The sequence below is a fragment of the Thalassophryne amazonica genome, chromosome 16 (genome assembly GCF_902500255.1).
Source record: "Thalassophryne amazonica chromosome 16, fThaAma1.1, whole genome shotgun sequence".
Lineage (NCBI taxonomy): Eukaryota > Metazoa > Chordata > Actinopteri > Batrachoidiformes > Batrachoididae > Thalassophryne > Thalassophryne amazonica.
Window position 1 is genome coordinate 14,317,757 of NC_047118.1, and position 13,305 is coordinate 14,331,061.

The 13,305-nt window shown below is 45.6% G+C and overlaps 1 protein-coding gene across 1 annotated transcript in view; it reads left to right on the forward strand.

Moving 5' to 3' along the window:
* micall2a (mical-like 2a) overlaps positions 1–13,305 on the forward strand; it is a 44,475-nt gene that overhangs the window by 11,175 nt on the left and 19,995 nt on the right. The window contains exons 4-7 of the mRNA XM_034191083.1: positions 1,013–1,179; positions 2,451–2,581; positions 2,664–3,164; positions 3,266–3,450. Of these exons, the coding sequence (XP_034046974.1) occupies positions 1,013–1,179; positions 2,451–2,581; positions 2,664–3,164; positions 3,266–3,450 (984 nt within the window). The remainder of the gene's footprint in view (positions 1–1,012; positions 1,180–2,450; positions 2,582–2,663; positions 3,165–3,265; positions 3,451–13,305) is intronic.

Genomic DNA, 13,305 nt, shown 5'->3' on the forward strand with positions numbered 1-13,305 from the left:
TTTTATGGTAATTTTGCAAGTTAAAAGAAACCAACTTGGCCCAAAATAGGAGGTTTAGTGATCCTTACCTGCATCTGTTGGGAACCATAATTTCAGAAGTGAATATCAGAGGTTTTATGAAGTTGCTTACATTTACTAGTAATCAAAGTGAACGTTAAATGTGGAATGGTGCAATCGCACTTTGACATTTTGAGGTATATCTCGTGTAAATGACAAAGTGACAAAGTTTTTTGACAAAGTGACAAAGTTTTTTATTCGGCACACAAAATATTCAAATAGAAAAAAATGAACAATTCCACAAACAAACACAGACAAAAAAGATATTTTACTCCCCATGGTCCTCCAACAAAACTTGAAATAAAATGTTTGTTTTAACCTGGGGGGCTTTGAAGTTATAAAATGTTATTAAAAAATGAAATAGATGAGGTCAAGCCTGGGAACACGCGATGGTGCTGTGCTTCACTCTATCCATGACACCACAGAACCACCTGGTGTCCTGGACGGCAAGTGCCCAGGCAGACAACTAGTCCATCCCCACATATCTAAAATAACCATCCCTCTGCTGTAGCCAAGTGAAATGTGGGTTTCCCCTTGGTCTTCTCCAGCCACCAGGGTCCTCAACACTCCGGCACCTACGTGCCATGCCAGATCATGCGTTGAGAAATGTGTCACTTGGCTGAAATGTCAAAGCTGCCACTCCCTCACAATGCAAGTGATCCTCCATATCTTAGTCTCCCAAAGTAACCGCTTGTATGACACAAAGTCATTCCAGCGATACCCAAGGATCCTCCGAAGAGACCTGGTATCACAGACATCCAGTCATCACCTTAGGTCACTGGTTATGTTAGGGTATACTGCTAAAATTGTTTGACAAGAAGCATTGTGTATGTGTGGTGGTGGTGGTGGGGTTAACTTGCAACAGTATCCTGTAACTGGTGCCCTTCTACCTGTTACATGTACTAGTTCTCTGATTCACTGCAGTTCAATGTTTTTTTCTTTTCTTTTCCTTCAGTGGGAGGTGTGAAAAGGCCAGCAGAGGGCTCCAAAGAGGAGCCATCAGAGAAGAAAAATCTCCCAGTGACTGCCAAAACCTTTGTGAGGACACCGACCAGTGTAGACAGTTTACCTGCTCCAATTACAACCCAAACGTCACCCACTGCTGCCAAAGATCCTGTTCAAGTCAGTGTGTCATCAAATGCACCTGAAGATACAGCATTATTTATGTAGTTTTCCACTGTAAACCCTGACCAGGATCTGTGCAATGTTTGAATTTTCATAATAATATTAATTCATTAATCAATTAGAATGTAGACGCTTATGCTTGATTTCAGTATCATTTAAAGGGCTGAACTTGTAAGAGATTCAATGAGCCGCGGAGTGACTTTTCCATGTTTCTGAATCCTGGACCTTTGAGATCCAGAGAAACCTGGGATCTTAAGGAGTTCAGAACAGAAGACTTGAGTTATTGGGAATATTATTTAATGTAATTTCAATTTATTTTCATTTATACAGCACCAAATCACAAAAAAAGTTCCCTATATTAAATTAAATGATTACTATTTATATATATAAATTATAAATATTATACTATGGAAGAGTTTAGACTGTATGAATGCTTGGTCTCCAAAGTAATGTCAAACAAGCTCGAAGTCCTTTAGACGAATGGATGTCTGTGATAACAGGGTACAATATTCCTTTTAAAAACCCTATTTGCTCAGCCAAGAATTTGTATCACTTTTGGTTAAAAAAAATGATGAAGATTATTGGTTGAGAGGGTAAAGGGGATAACACATTATTAAATGTTGACCCCTGCCTAGCTATAGCTGAGGTGGCCACCATACATTTTTGTGTAGGCCATGGCATACTGAAGGTTGGACTGGGAGTGTTGTTTAGTCCCTTTAAGTGGTACAGATTAGGTCAAAATTTGCTTTGGGTTTATGGACTCCCTTGTACAGAATAACAGTCAAATCTTTAGGGTCCTTGTGCTTCCTGTCTTACTCTATAGTTATGGGACTTGGGCACCAACCAGTGACCATAAGGCAATGTCTAGATGCCTTTGGTACAAGGTTTCTTTAGATGATCTTTGGGTACCACTGGAATGACTTTTTCTCAAAGAAATGGTAACTTGGGGAGACATAAATGAGTCATACCCTTTTCATTGTCAGGGAACATCACTATGATATTTTGACCATGTGGTATTGTTCTCTGGTCATGATCCAACACACAAGTGCCTCTGTGTTGAGGACCTTAGTAACTGGAGAAGGCCAAGGGGATGTCCATGTATCACGTGGCTAGATGGGCACTTTCAAGAGGTGGGAATGGACTGCCTAGGTAGTTGCCATCCAGGACCTGTTGTGGTTTCGGTGGATGTGGCCATTGCACCAGCCCATGCTCCCAGACCTGACCTTGTCAATGTAATATGTCTTTGAAGATTTAGTTTTCTTCTGCAGGAGGTGGTTCTGGGAGGAAGCGCCAACAAAAATGGGACTCTCAACAGCAAATGTGTTGCATGCAAGACGCATGTTCATCTGGTTCAGAGGCATTTTGTGGATGGCAAGCTCTACCACCGAAGCTGTTTCAAGTAAGACTTTTAAGCCTCGTTTACGAGTCATGCTTTTCTCTTTTTTTACGTTAATTAATCTGTGGTGATAAACTTAAACCAGATGCAGCGAGTGCTCCAGCGTGCTCCACGCAGGAGGCTACAAAGCCGGGAAGGAGCCAGACACCTTCATCAGTAACGGCCACCAGAACAAATCTCCCCCCTGTGAGGCTAGGACCAAATCCGGACCTGCCGGCTCAGCTGTGCGACCAGATAGTGCCAACCAGTCCCAGCCAGCTCCACGCCCCACTTCTGTGCTGTCGGCTCCAGTCAATGTTGTTGTGAAGCCAGTCAGTCCAGGTCCACCATCTCAGTCCTGGACAGCCTCGGCCCAGAAGACACAAGCAGCCCGGCAGAGGTTTTTCCAGGCTACGCCACCAATCACAGAGGGTTCAACGGGTAATGGGAAACTCACCGATCCAGGTAACATTTCAGGGAAATCAAAGGTCACACTGATTCCTGAGAATGGGAAGAGTGTGACGGCAATGCCTCAAAAGAACCTAGCGGAGAAAAACTGCAACAATAACAACAGACGTCCATTCACCATCCGATCTGCGGAGAGACGGTGAGCGTTTGTGCTCTTCGAATAGATTGTTTGCAAAGCTTCTGTGTTTCAGCTCTTTCTGTCTGCACCCGGCTGACGGCGGGGGCGTCCTGTCTGTGCAGGTTTGGAGATGAGCCAAGATCACATGGCAGCTTGAGTTTGAGAAAGAACACAAGCAGCCAAAGAGCAGCAGGATCCCGAGGAGGACAGCTGTCCACCAGCCAGACCAACAGTATGGAGTCTTCGTGTCTGAAACCCGTCAGCAAAGACAGCACAAGGCCAACAAGTGTGCACACGCCAGTCAAAGGCAAGTTCTGCTCAACACGTCTCATTTCCTCTCAATCCATTATTTGACATCAGGCCAACATTCACTCCCCCATCCTCTCTGTCAGCGCGCATTCAGAGGAAAAACAAAACCCTTTTGTCACATCGGCACCATTTAGGTTTCCACTGAACCCGCTGTGGTGTCAGGCCGGAACAGACTGGTGACATTTTAATTTTCGGCTCACACTTGTAATGAGGTTTCATAGTTAAACTGTCACCCGTGTGGGATAGAAGTGCACGCTTGGATGCAACTGCTGACTGACGGCAGCACTGCAGACAGAAATACATTCACTCTTTGAAATTAAATACAGTATATGTGATTTAGTCTTACAGTCAGCTTTGAAAGAACTTTCCATCTTGTGGGAATATGTGTGAGGGAGCGTTCATCTTCTTCGTCTTCTGTTTTTTTTTTTTCAAGTACAAGTTCACAAACATTACCGGTGTCGCAGAGCGAACGGTCCCCCTAAAAATCAGTCCCCCCTGATGACGTGGTTCACCGATTATCACCTCGTTTCTGCTTCAACCATCATTTCCACATAAATTCAGCACTATTTCATAATAAAAGGTGGCAGAAGCTATCAGATCACCACGGCTAAATGAGTTGCTAGCTGATGTGTTCACTGTGTGTCGGACATTTCAAAGCGTTGCAGAATTTTGCCTTGTTTCTGCTTAAAACTGACTTTAGAATGATTTAAGAGGTTTTACCGTCATCATCTGATGGTTAATGATCCCATTAATTCCTTTGATTGCTTTGGTCCATCTCAGATGTGCTGCTGTGGTCTGAAATGACACATGTGCAGTGGAGGTTAGGGCGGACCGATTTTTAGGGGCGGTCATTTGCATCATTTGGGACCACAGCAGCTTGTCTGAGACTGACTCTCTGCACCCAACGAGATCAAAGGGAATAATGTGATTATTAACCATCAGATGATAAAGTAAAACCTCTTAAATCATTCTAAAGTCAGTTTTAAGCAGAAACGAGGCGATGATAGGTGAGTTGCTAGTGACGCTTTGAAATTATGGAGGTGCGGTGAATGCAGCACCATCAGCTTGTGCTGCTGTGGTGCTCTGATTGCTTCCTCCGTCCCAGAGAGAAATAATGCTGAATTTATGTAGAAATGATTGTTATACAAAAGCTTCAGATATCTGTCACTGAGACAGATGATGACTGGAGTGCAGTTTCAAGCAGAAACAAGACGATAATCAGTGAAATGCTGCTGACGCTCCAAAATGACGAATGCACTGTGAAGGCAGGGTGGACCGATTTTTAGGGGGGGACCGTTCGGTCTGCGACACCGGCAATCAAGGATCTGAGTGCTGTCGTCACCTACGGCGGTTGTTTTGTCTGCGAAAAATCTCTCAAATTTATTTAGGAAGGAATGAGAGTCAAGGGGTCAGCCAAAACAAGATTTACAGAAATATTCAATCTGCTCAAATTACTAATGAAATTTCACTAACAACCAAATTTGTAATTGCGGCTGTGCAGAATAATTGACGAGTCAACTTTAAAGCTCTGCAAGGATGCTTTATGGCTGGAACACACTGCAATGTGCAACCTTTTGATTGTTTATTTTACAATATATAATCTTAAAAAATATATAAATTCCTATAATGTTTATATTGTTCGATTAGTTTTAGAATTCTGGTGCTGTGGGTTTAATTGAGTGTTCAGAGAAGTGAAGCGCAGAAAGGGACTTCTTGTAACTCGACAGCAGTTACGAGGTCTGTTAGAAAAGTATCGGACCTTTTTATTTTTTTCAAAAACCATATGGATTTGAATCACATGTGATTGCATCAGCCAAGCTTGAACCTTCGTGCGCATGCGTGAGTTTTGACGTGTCGGTTGCGTCATTCGCCTGTGAACAGGCTTTGTGTGAGCAGTGGTCCACCCCTCTCGTCAGATTTTTATTGCGAATAAATGTCTGAACGATTTGGAGCTTTGCTGCATCAATTTTTTCCAGAAACTGTGAGAGACCTCCAGGTGGACACTGTTCGGAAAATTCTGTTGGCTTTCAGGGACGATTTTATGGGGATTACACAGATTAAGGAGTGATCCAGCCGGTTTAAAGACCGCCCACAGCTGCTGAGAGCGCGCTGCGCTCCGAGTGCCGATCGACAGGCTGAATCAACCAGATCATTTCCAACGTGAAGGCTTTGTTGATCCGGGACATCATCTGACTTACACAAAAATGGCAGGAGACGTGGACATCAGTACTTTTTTGGCACATTCCACTGTTACAGGAGTTTTTTTCATGGAAAGAAAAGTGGACGGATGCACCACCGTGCCGCTCATGGCGCGGCACAAAACCACCTCTGTGTTGGTCTCACAGGACGGCTTTGAGATGGCTGTCGGTGGGTTTTCAGTCGTGTGACTAACCGAGAAATTGTGGATGAGCCTGGACATGCCAGAACATGTCCTGTGAGGCTTCATCACGGCGTTGCTTTGCGCCATGCGGCACCACCGCGACGCGCAGAATTCCTCCGCTCCTCTTTCCATGACAAAAACTCCTGTAACCGTGGAATGTGCCGTTCATTTTCAAACTGGATGCTGTGATTTCTGCGGGACGTCCTCTGACAAGCACAGGAATTGCGGAAGACGTGGACATCAGCACTTTTTCGGCACATTGAGACAGACGTGCAGAGGAATTCCGCGCGTCACGGTGGAGCCGCATGGTGCAAAGCAACGCCGTGATGAAGCCTCACAGGACATGTTCTGGCATGTCCAGGCTCATCCACAGTTTCTCGGTTAGTCACACAACTGAAAACCCACCGACAGCCGTCTGAAAGCCATCTCAAAGCCGTCCTGTGAGACCAACACGGAGGTGGTTTTGTGCCGCGCCATGAACGGCACGGTGGCGCATCCGTCCGCTTTTCTTTCCATGAAAAAAACTCCTGTAACAGTGGAATGTGCAGAAAAAGTACGGATGTCCACGTCTCCTGCCATTTTTGTGTAAGTCAGACGACATCCCGGATCAACAAAGCCTTCACGTTGGAAATGATCTGGTTGATTCAGCCTGTCAATTGGCGCTCGGAGCGCGGCGCGCTCTCAGCAGCTGTGGGCGGTCTTTAAGCCGGCTGGAGCACTCCTTAATCTGTGTAATCCCCATAAAATCATCCATGAAAGCCATCTGAATTTTCCGAATGGTGTCCACCTGGAGGTCTCTTACAGTTTCTGGAAAAAATTGATGCAGCAAAGTTCCAAATCGTTCAGACATTTATTTGCAATAAAAATCCGACGAGAGGGGTGGACCACTGCTCACACAAAGCCTGCTCACAGGCGAATGACGCAACCGACAGGCGTGAAAAAACTCACGCATGCGCACGAAGGTTCAAGCTTGGCTGATGCAATCACATGTGATTCAAATCCATATGGTTTTTGAAAAAAATCAAAAGGTCCGATACTTTTCTAACAGACCTCGTATATGAGTTGTTTTTTTTCAATGATTGAAATGGTTTAAAAAATTGTATTTATATTTTTCCTGCCTGACTTCTTCCAGAGTCTTAGAAACTAGTAAAAGGTGATAATTCTTTAACGTTGTAGGTATGATGTAAAAATGTGTCTACAGGTAATTTTTAATCTACTTTAGTTGTGGCACACATGAAAAATCAGTGGTGGGTCTCGTGCAGGCGGTGTGTGAGGTTTAAGCTGTTAACAGCCACTGAAATGAAAACCAGCACACAAAGTAGCCTTGATGCCAATGTCACACTTACAGTGTGTTCCAGGCCTTAAGCTTGATGTCGACTAGCCATCACGTGATTATGATGTTCACTGGCTAAATTCAGTTACACAAATTTCCTCCAACACCTCATGTCCGAGGCCAGAGATGAGTGGCAAGATCAGTGATTCCCAAAGTGTGGGCCATGAGAGGTTATTAATATCAAATACATAAAAATGTATGATTTTCAGTTTTGCAATATTTTAAAATTAACCCAACAAATTTAAGACTACTTATAAAATTGTAATCAGAATTGATAAAACAAAGCCACAAGATTTAAATCACGTTATTCTTCATTTATTTGACCTGTTTTAATTGATTTTATATGTAAATACATAATCTTGGTCAATCAAAATTGTGATTGTGTCATGACGGGTGGCTGCCCGACACCAGGAGCGGGTGGACCCATGGTACAAACTCCCAAACCAGGCTGTGTGGTATAAGAAGTCGTCATGTTTATTACAGACAGAGGTTTGGCACACAGGTGATCAGATAGCGGAGCAGAGGTACAAGCAGGGCGAGGCATAAACGTAGTCATTTCCAGGCAGGGGTCCGAGAACACAGGCATGTAGGCTGAGGCAAAGAGGTGCGGTCAAGAAACTCAGAGCAAAGAACTGGTACACGGCGAGACTAAGCAGGGCAAAGAACAAGAAGGCTGGAGAGTGTGCTGGAAGCGACAACAATCTGGTGAGGGACTGTGAGACTGTGAGGGTTTATATGCATGTGGACTATTTAGGAACAGGTGGTGTTAACAAGGTGCATGTGAGAGGAAGGATCCAGAAAGGGGGCGTGGCTAATGAACAAAGATACTATGTTGTGCAAGACAGTGAGGGAAGAGAACACAAGGTGGAGAGAAGAAAAGACAAAGATGTGTGAACAGGTGTCAAGAATGTGACTAAATGAAAACACAAAGCAGACTGGGACAAAGTGTGAGAGGAGGGCACAGAACTAGTGGAGTGACATGACAACACAGATGGAGATGCAAGAGGGATGAAGACATAGAGCAGGTGCAGGGCGTGGAGTGAAACAGAACTCAGAGGGGTGTGAGGAAAGCCAGGGAACTATGGACAGAACATAATACAACTGGAAGCAGGAATGAACATGAGAACTAAACTAAACATGAACTGACAACACGGACTAGAATGGGAGACATGGAGCAAAATACTAAAATGACATTAAACACAAAGTGACTTAAGAAAACAAGGCAGTAAGACAAAACATAAGAAAAGCAGTGACCAAACAATAACCAGAACAAATCCTGACATAACAGTACAACAAATATAATAACCAAGAGGAACAAGTGATAACTTAATAAACAGTGACTGAAAACAACTACAACAGAATGAAAGGCCAAAGTATAAAGTAACAAAGAAAACAAAGTGACAAATCAAAACAGAAAATAACTGTTGTGTGTTGGGGGCTGTGGCTGGATATTTTGGTGTTCTTTTCTTTTCTTTGCTCTTCAGGTGGCATGGAAACTGATTCTTCTGTGGAGAAGGTGCTGGCTGAAGAATCCTCATCCTCATCAACATCATGTGAAGCACCTGTGACTGGTGCTCACATGCAACCTTAAAGACTTTCAGCTGAAGCAGATAATTGGATGGCGTTCTGCTTTTAAGGCATGTGTGATTCAAGCAGAACTGCCGGGAACTCGACCTTGTGATGTTCGTTTGTGAGACGCTGAGGACCGCGCCTGGGTTTGACACATCGACCCCGTGAAGCAAGGAAGGGTGAGGGACACATGCTGTCAGCACACATCAAAGGTGATTAAGTGGTTGACTAATTGTTGATAGTAACTTGGTGTTTTGTTACACAGCATACTTGAATTGTGATGAGAATTGTGCAGCTTGCTTCTCACTGCTGTGGCGTGCGGATAAGTGATCCTCCACCTGTTGTGAGAAGCTGCTCATTTGCATAAAGTTAAAAAAAGATACAGACCTGAATGTGTTGCTGATAGCGTGTGTCTTTTTGAAAGATATTGTTGTAACTGCTGACTTACCTCACCTCTTCTTTGCTTCACAGAGAGTCAGTTTGTCGTGTCCACCTGGGGGGTGTTTGGCGGTGGTAGTGGGTCCAGGAGCGCCGGGCTTTGATCCTTACGGGCGCTGGAAAGCGTGCCAACAGTCACTCCACCAGAAAGACGCCGTTTTAGTTTGTACACATTATTATGCACCAAAGAGGGTGAAAAATAAATTGTTTTGTTTTGGAACCGCTTTCTGGTTATTTTTAGCGCTGGGTTCCGTCTGACGCAGGTCCGCTCCTCAACCCGCGTCGACACATAACAGTAGTTCCCGGCCATTCCATAATGGACCCAGCAGCAGAAGCGGTTCCTTTTGCCGAAAAAGTTCAAGAACACTTGGAGAAAATATGGGAGCAATTACAGCATCTCGCAAACCAAATTAAACAAACAGACGCCCGTGTTATGGAGCTTGCAGCGCAAGCCGTTCTGCTTCCTGCTGCTCCAGCTGCGGCACCATCGATACTAGTGCAGATAACTCCGTCACCCAGAGATTCGGCGTCCGAACCGATTGTTTGTCGTCCGGAGCCTTGTGCGGTGATGCAATGTTCTCTGGTTTCTGCTCAGTCAGGTTGGAGCGCCGCCGCTTTACGAGGAATGTTTGTAGATGGGTTAAATGAGTCATTAAAAGACGAGCCGGCAGTCTGTGACGAGCCAAACGATTTAGATGAGCTAATATCGTTGGTGATTCGTCTAGATGATCGGATGAAGGAGCGTGGACGCGAGAGAGGGCGGCCGTCAGAGCGTGTTTTTTCGTCTCGGGGCTTTCCCCGACACAGATCCGGGCCGCCTCTTCTTCGCCCCACTGAAGCTCCTCCGACGGGACCTCTGGCTCCTCCTGTTGACGAGCCCATGCAGCTCGGACGAGCAGAGATTACTGTATTGCCCCGACATGCAAGCGTCAAGAGAAATAATGGTGACGTATCTCCAGGTGTTCTGGGACAGGCACAATCACAAAAAAAAAAAAAAAAAAAAATCTAGCAAGAGTAAATGTTTTGTTTTTTTTAAATAGGGGTTATAATTGTATGGGGAGTCAGAGGCATATCTGGTGGAGTGATTGTTAGGCGGTTAGAAGTCCGCCTGGGCTCACATCATTGTTAATTTTTATGTGTTTTTAGGTATTTTCTGTTTGGGTTGTTGGGTCGTTTTATTTTGTTGTTTTTTATTTCTCTACATCCCTAACCCCAACCTCACTTGCCCCAAGACCGTTTGTCTTGTGGGTTGTGGGGTGGTGCAGGTTGGTCACGCTGAGCATTCTCAGAAGACCTCTGCACCTAGGGGGGGGGGGGTGTTAGAGGCGTTTTTTCTTGGTTTGGTTAGGACCCGGTTCCACTCCAGCCTCGGTGAGCCTTTGTACCGTTCGTCATTGGTGTTGCCGGGGTGTGGTGCAGCGGAGACTTACCTCAGTCGGAGGGGTGGGCCGATCTGTTGCCGTTCGCCATTTCGGTAGTTCCACCCCTCCCGAGAGGCTGGGGTATGGTCGAGTTGGGGCACCGGACATATTTCCGGTTCTCGCTGCGCCTTGGGGTTGGAGCTGGGTTAGTTTTTTCCTGTCCTTAATGTTTTGAGCCGTTCGCCAAAGTTGAGCCGCCGAGGGGCTCTGGGAGGGACCCTGGGTCTTTCGGGTTGCCGGGGAGGGTAACAGGGTTTGCGGTCGTTTTATATCCCCCCGGGGTTGTTTTTGGTAGTCCTCCGGGGGTTGATTTTTGATTTTGTTCTGTTTCCTTCCGGGTTCCACCTCCAGGGTTGATGGGACGGTCCTCTGGGGGGGAATTGGCTTGGGGCCAACTAGCCAAGTGTGACCGGGTCTGGGGTTCCGGGGTTGTGGGGAGGGTACCTCCTGGGGTTGATGGTACGGTTCTCTGGGGGGCGCCGTTTGCTCCATGTACACCTGGGGACCTTTGTGGGATTATGGTTCTGGCTGTTCCTCCTGGAACTGGCGATGAAGGCCTTCTGGGGGGGAGGGGTTGGGCTCTGCAGGTCATTCTGGGGGGGTTGTTTGTTATTTTTCTTTTATGCATTTACGTTTGTATTGTGTTTGTGGGGCTGTGTTGGGTTTTTGCATTTGGGAGTTTTTCTTTTCTTCCCGGGGTTTGATGGGACGGTCCCCTGGGGAGGTTTTGGGTGGGTTTTAAGTTTTTTTTTTCTGTGTGTTGAATTGTACTGGGGAATGTTTTGGGGCTTTTGTTGATGCCAGCCGGCCTTCCAGCTGCGGTGCCTGTCCTGCTGTCTGTGGTGGACCTTGGGAGCGTGGTGCTGTCTGCTTCCTGACGTGGACCCCGGAGGGAGGTGCTGTTCTCGGGCCTGGTCTGTTCGGTCGCTGGGAGGCTTCCCGTTGATGGGGGGGTACTGTTGTGTGTTGGGGGCTGTGGCTGGATATTTTGGTGTTCTTTTCTTTTCTTTGCTCTTCAGGTGGCATGGAAACTGATTCTTCTGTGGAGAAGGTGCTGGCTGAAGAATCCTCACCCTCATCAACATCATGTGAAGCACCTGTGACTGGTGCTCACATGCAACCTTAAAGACTTTCAGCTGAAGCAGATAATTGGATGGCGTTCTGCTTTTAAGGCATGTGTGATTCAAGCAGAACTGCCGGGAACTCGACCTTGTGATGTTCGTTTGTGAGACGCTGAGGACCGCGCCTGGGTTTGACACATCAAGCCCGTGAAGCAAGGAAGGGTGAGGGACACATGCTGTCAGCACACATCAAAGGTGATTAAGTGGTTGACTAATTGTTGATAGTAACTTGGTGTTTTGTTACACAGCATACTTGAATTGTGATGAGAATTGTGCAGCTTGCTTCTCACTGCTGTGGCGTGCGGATAAGTGATCCTCCACCTGTTGTGAGAAGCTGCTCATTTGCATAAAGTTAAAAAAGATACAGACCTGAATGTGTTGCTGATAGCGTGTGTCTTTTTGAAAGATATTGTTGTAACTGCTGACTTACCTCACCTCTTCTTTGCTTCACAGAGAGTCAGTTTGTCGTGTCCACCTGGGGGGTGTTTGGCGGTGGTAGTGGGTCCAGGAGCGCCGGGCTTTGATCCTTACGGGCGCTGGAAAGCGTGCCAACAGTCACTCCGCCAGAAAGACGCCGTTTTACTTTGTACACATTATTATGCACCAAAGAGGGTGAAAAATAAATTGTTTTGTTTTGGAACCGCTTTCTGGTTATTTTTAGCGCTGGGTTCCGTCTGACGCAGGTCCGCTCCTCAACCCGCGTCGACACATAACAATAACCATATGATGAAAACAAAATAACTAGTGAATCATAACCAGAACAAAGTGACAAGAAAAACATGACAGAATAACTCCTGATGAAAATAAATATTAATAAATCAAAGCTGAAAAGAACAACAGAAAGGGGAAAAACCAGCATAAACCCCCAGATCTGGCCGCAACCATGACAGATTGAGAGTTTAGGTAGGCTGCAGTAGATTTTCAGATTTCAAAGTTTGTGAATGACTTGGATTGTTGATCGAGATGAGACAACCACCCCCACCACCCCTTTGCTCTCTCTATTATAAACATGAAATTTACAAAGTTTTATTGAGACTAGTGTCTTACCATCTTCTCCCTCCTTTTACTCCACACATGCATACAGTGATGCATCACAGTATTCAGTGTGGCAGTTAGCAGTAGTGCTAACAAAATGGACTGTTCTAGTGAGGAATGAACTGGCGTCGCGGTGGATAACCCAACAGGTCATGGCACGCCGTCGTTATCAGGATGTTTGAGGGTTGAGGGTATGCTGTGCTTTACCATCCTGATGTCTTGTTTCTTTGGGAAACCGATGACTGACAAACATGACAGGATGATTCTTGTGTGACTAATTTAGTGTTGTACAATTTTTTTGTTTGTTCTTTTGCATTTAAATAGAACTTGTATGATATGTCCTTATTGTTGTTGCTGAGTTGCAACCTGTTGAATCAGTGTATGTGCATTAATTTTCATGGCTATGGATTGTTGCTGGATGTAGAGCATTTCCTTCTCACTCATCAGTCACTCATCACTCAACTTCAATGTCTTATCCGAGATCGGATTGCGGGAGCAACAGCTCCAGCAGGGGACGCCAGACTTCCCTTTCCCAGGCCACAGTGACTACCTCTGA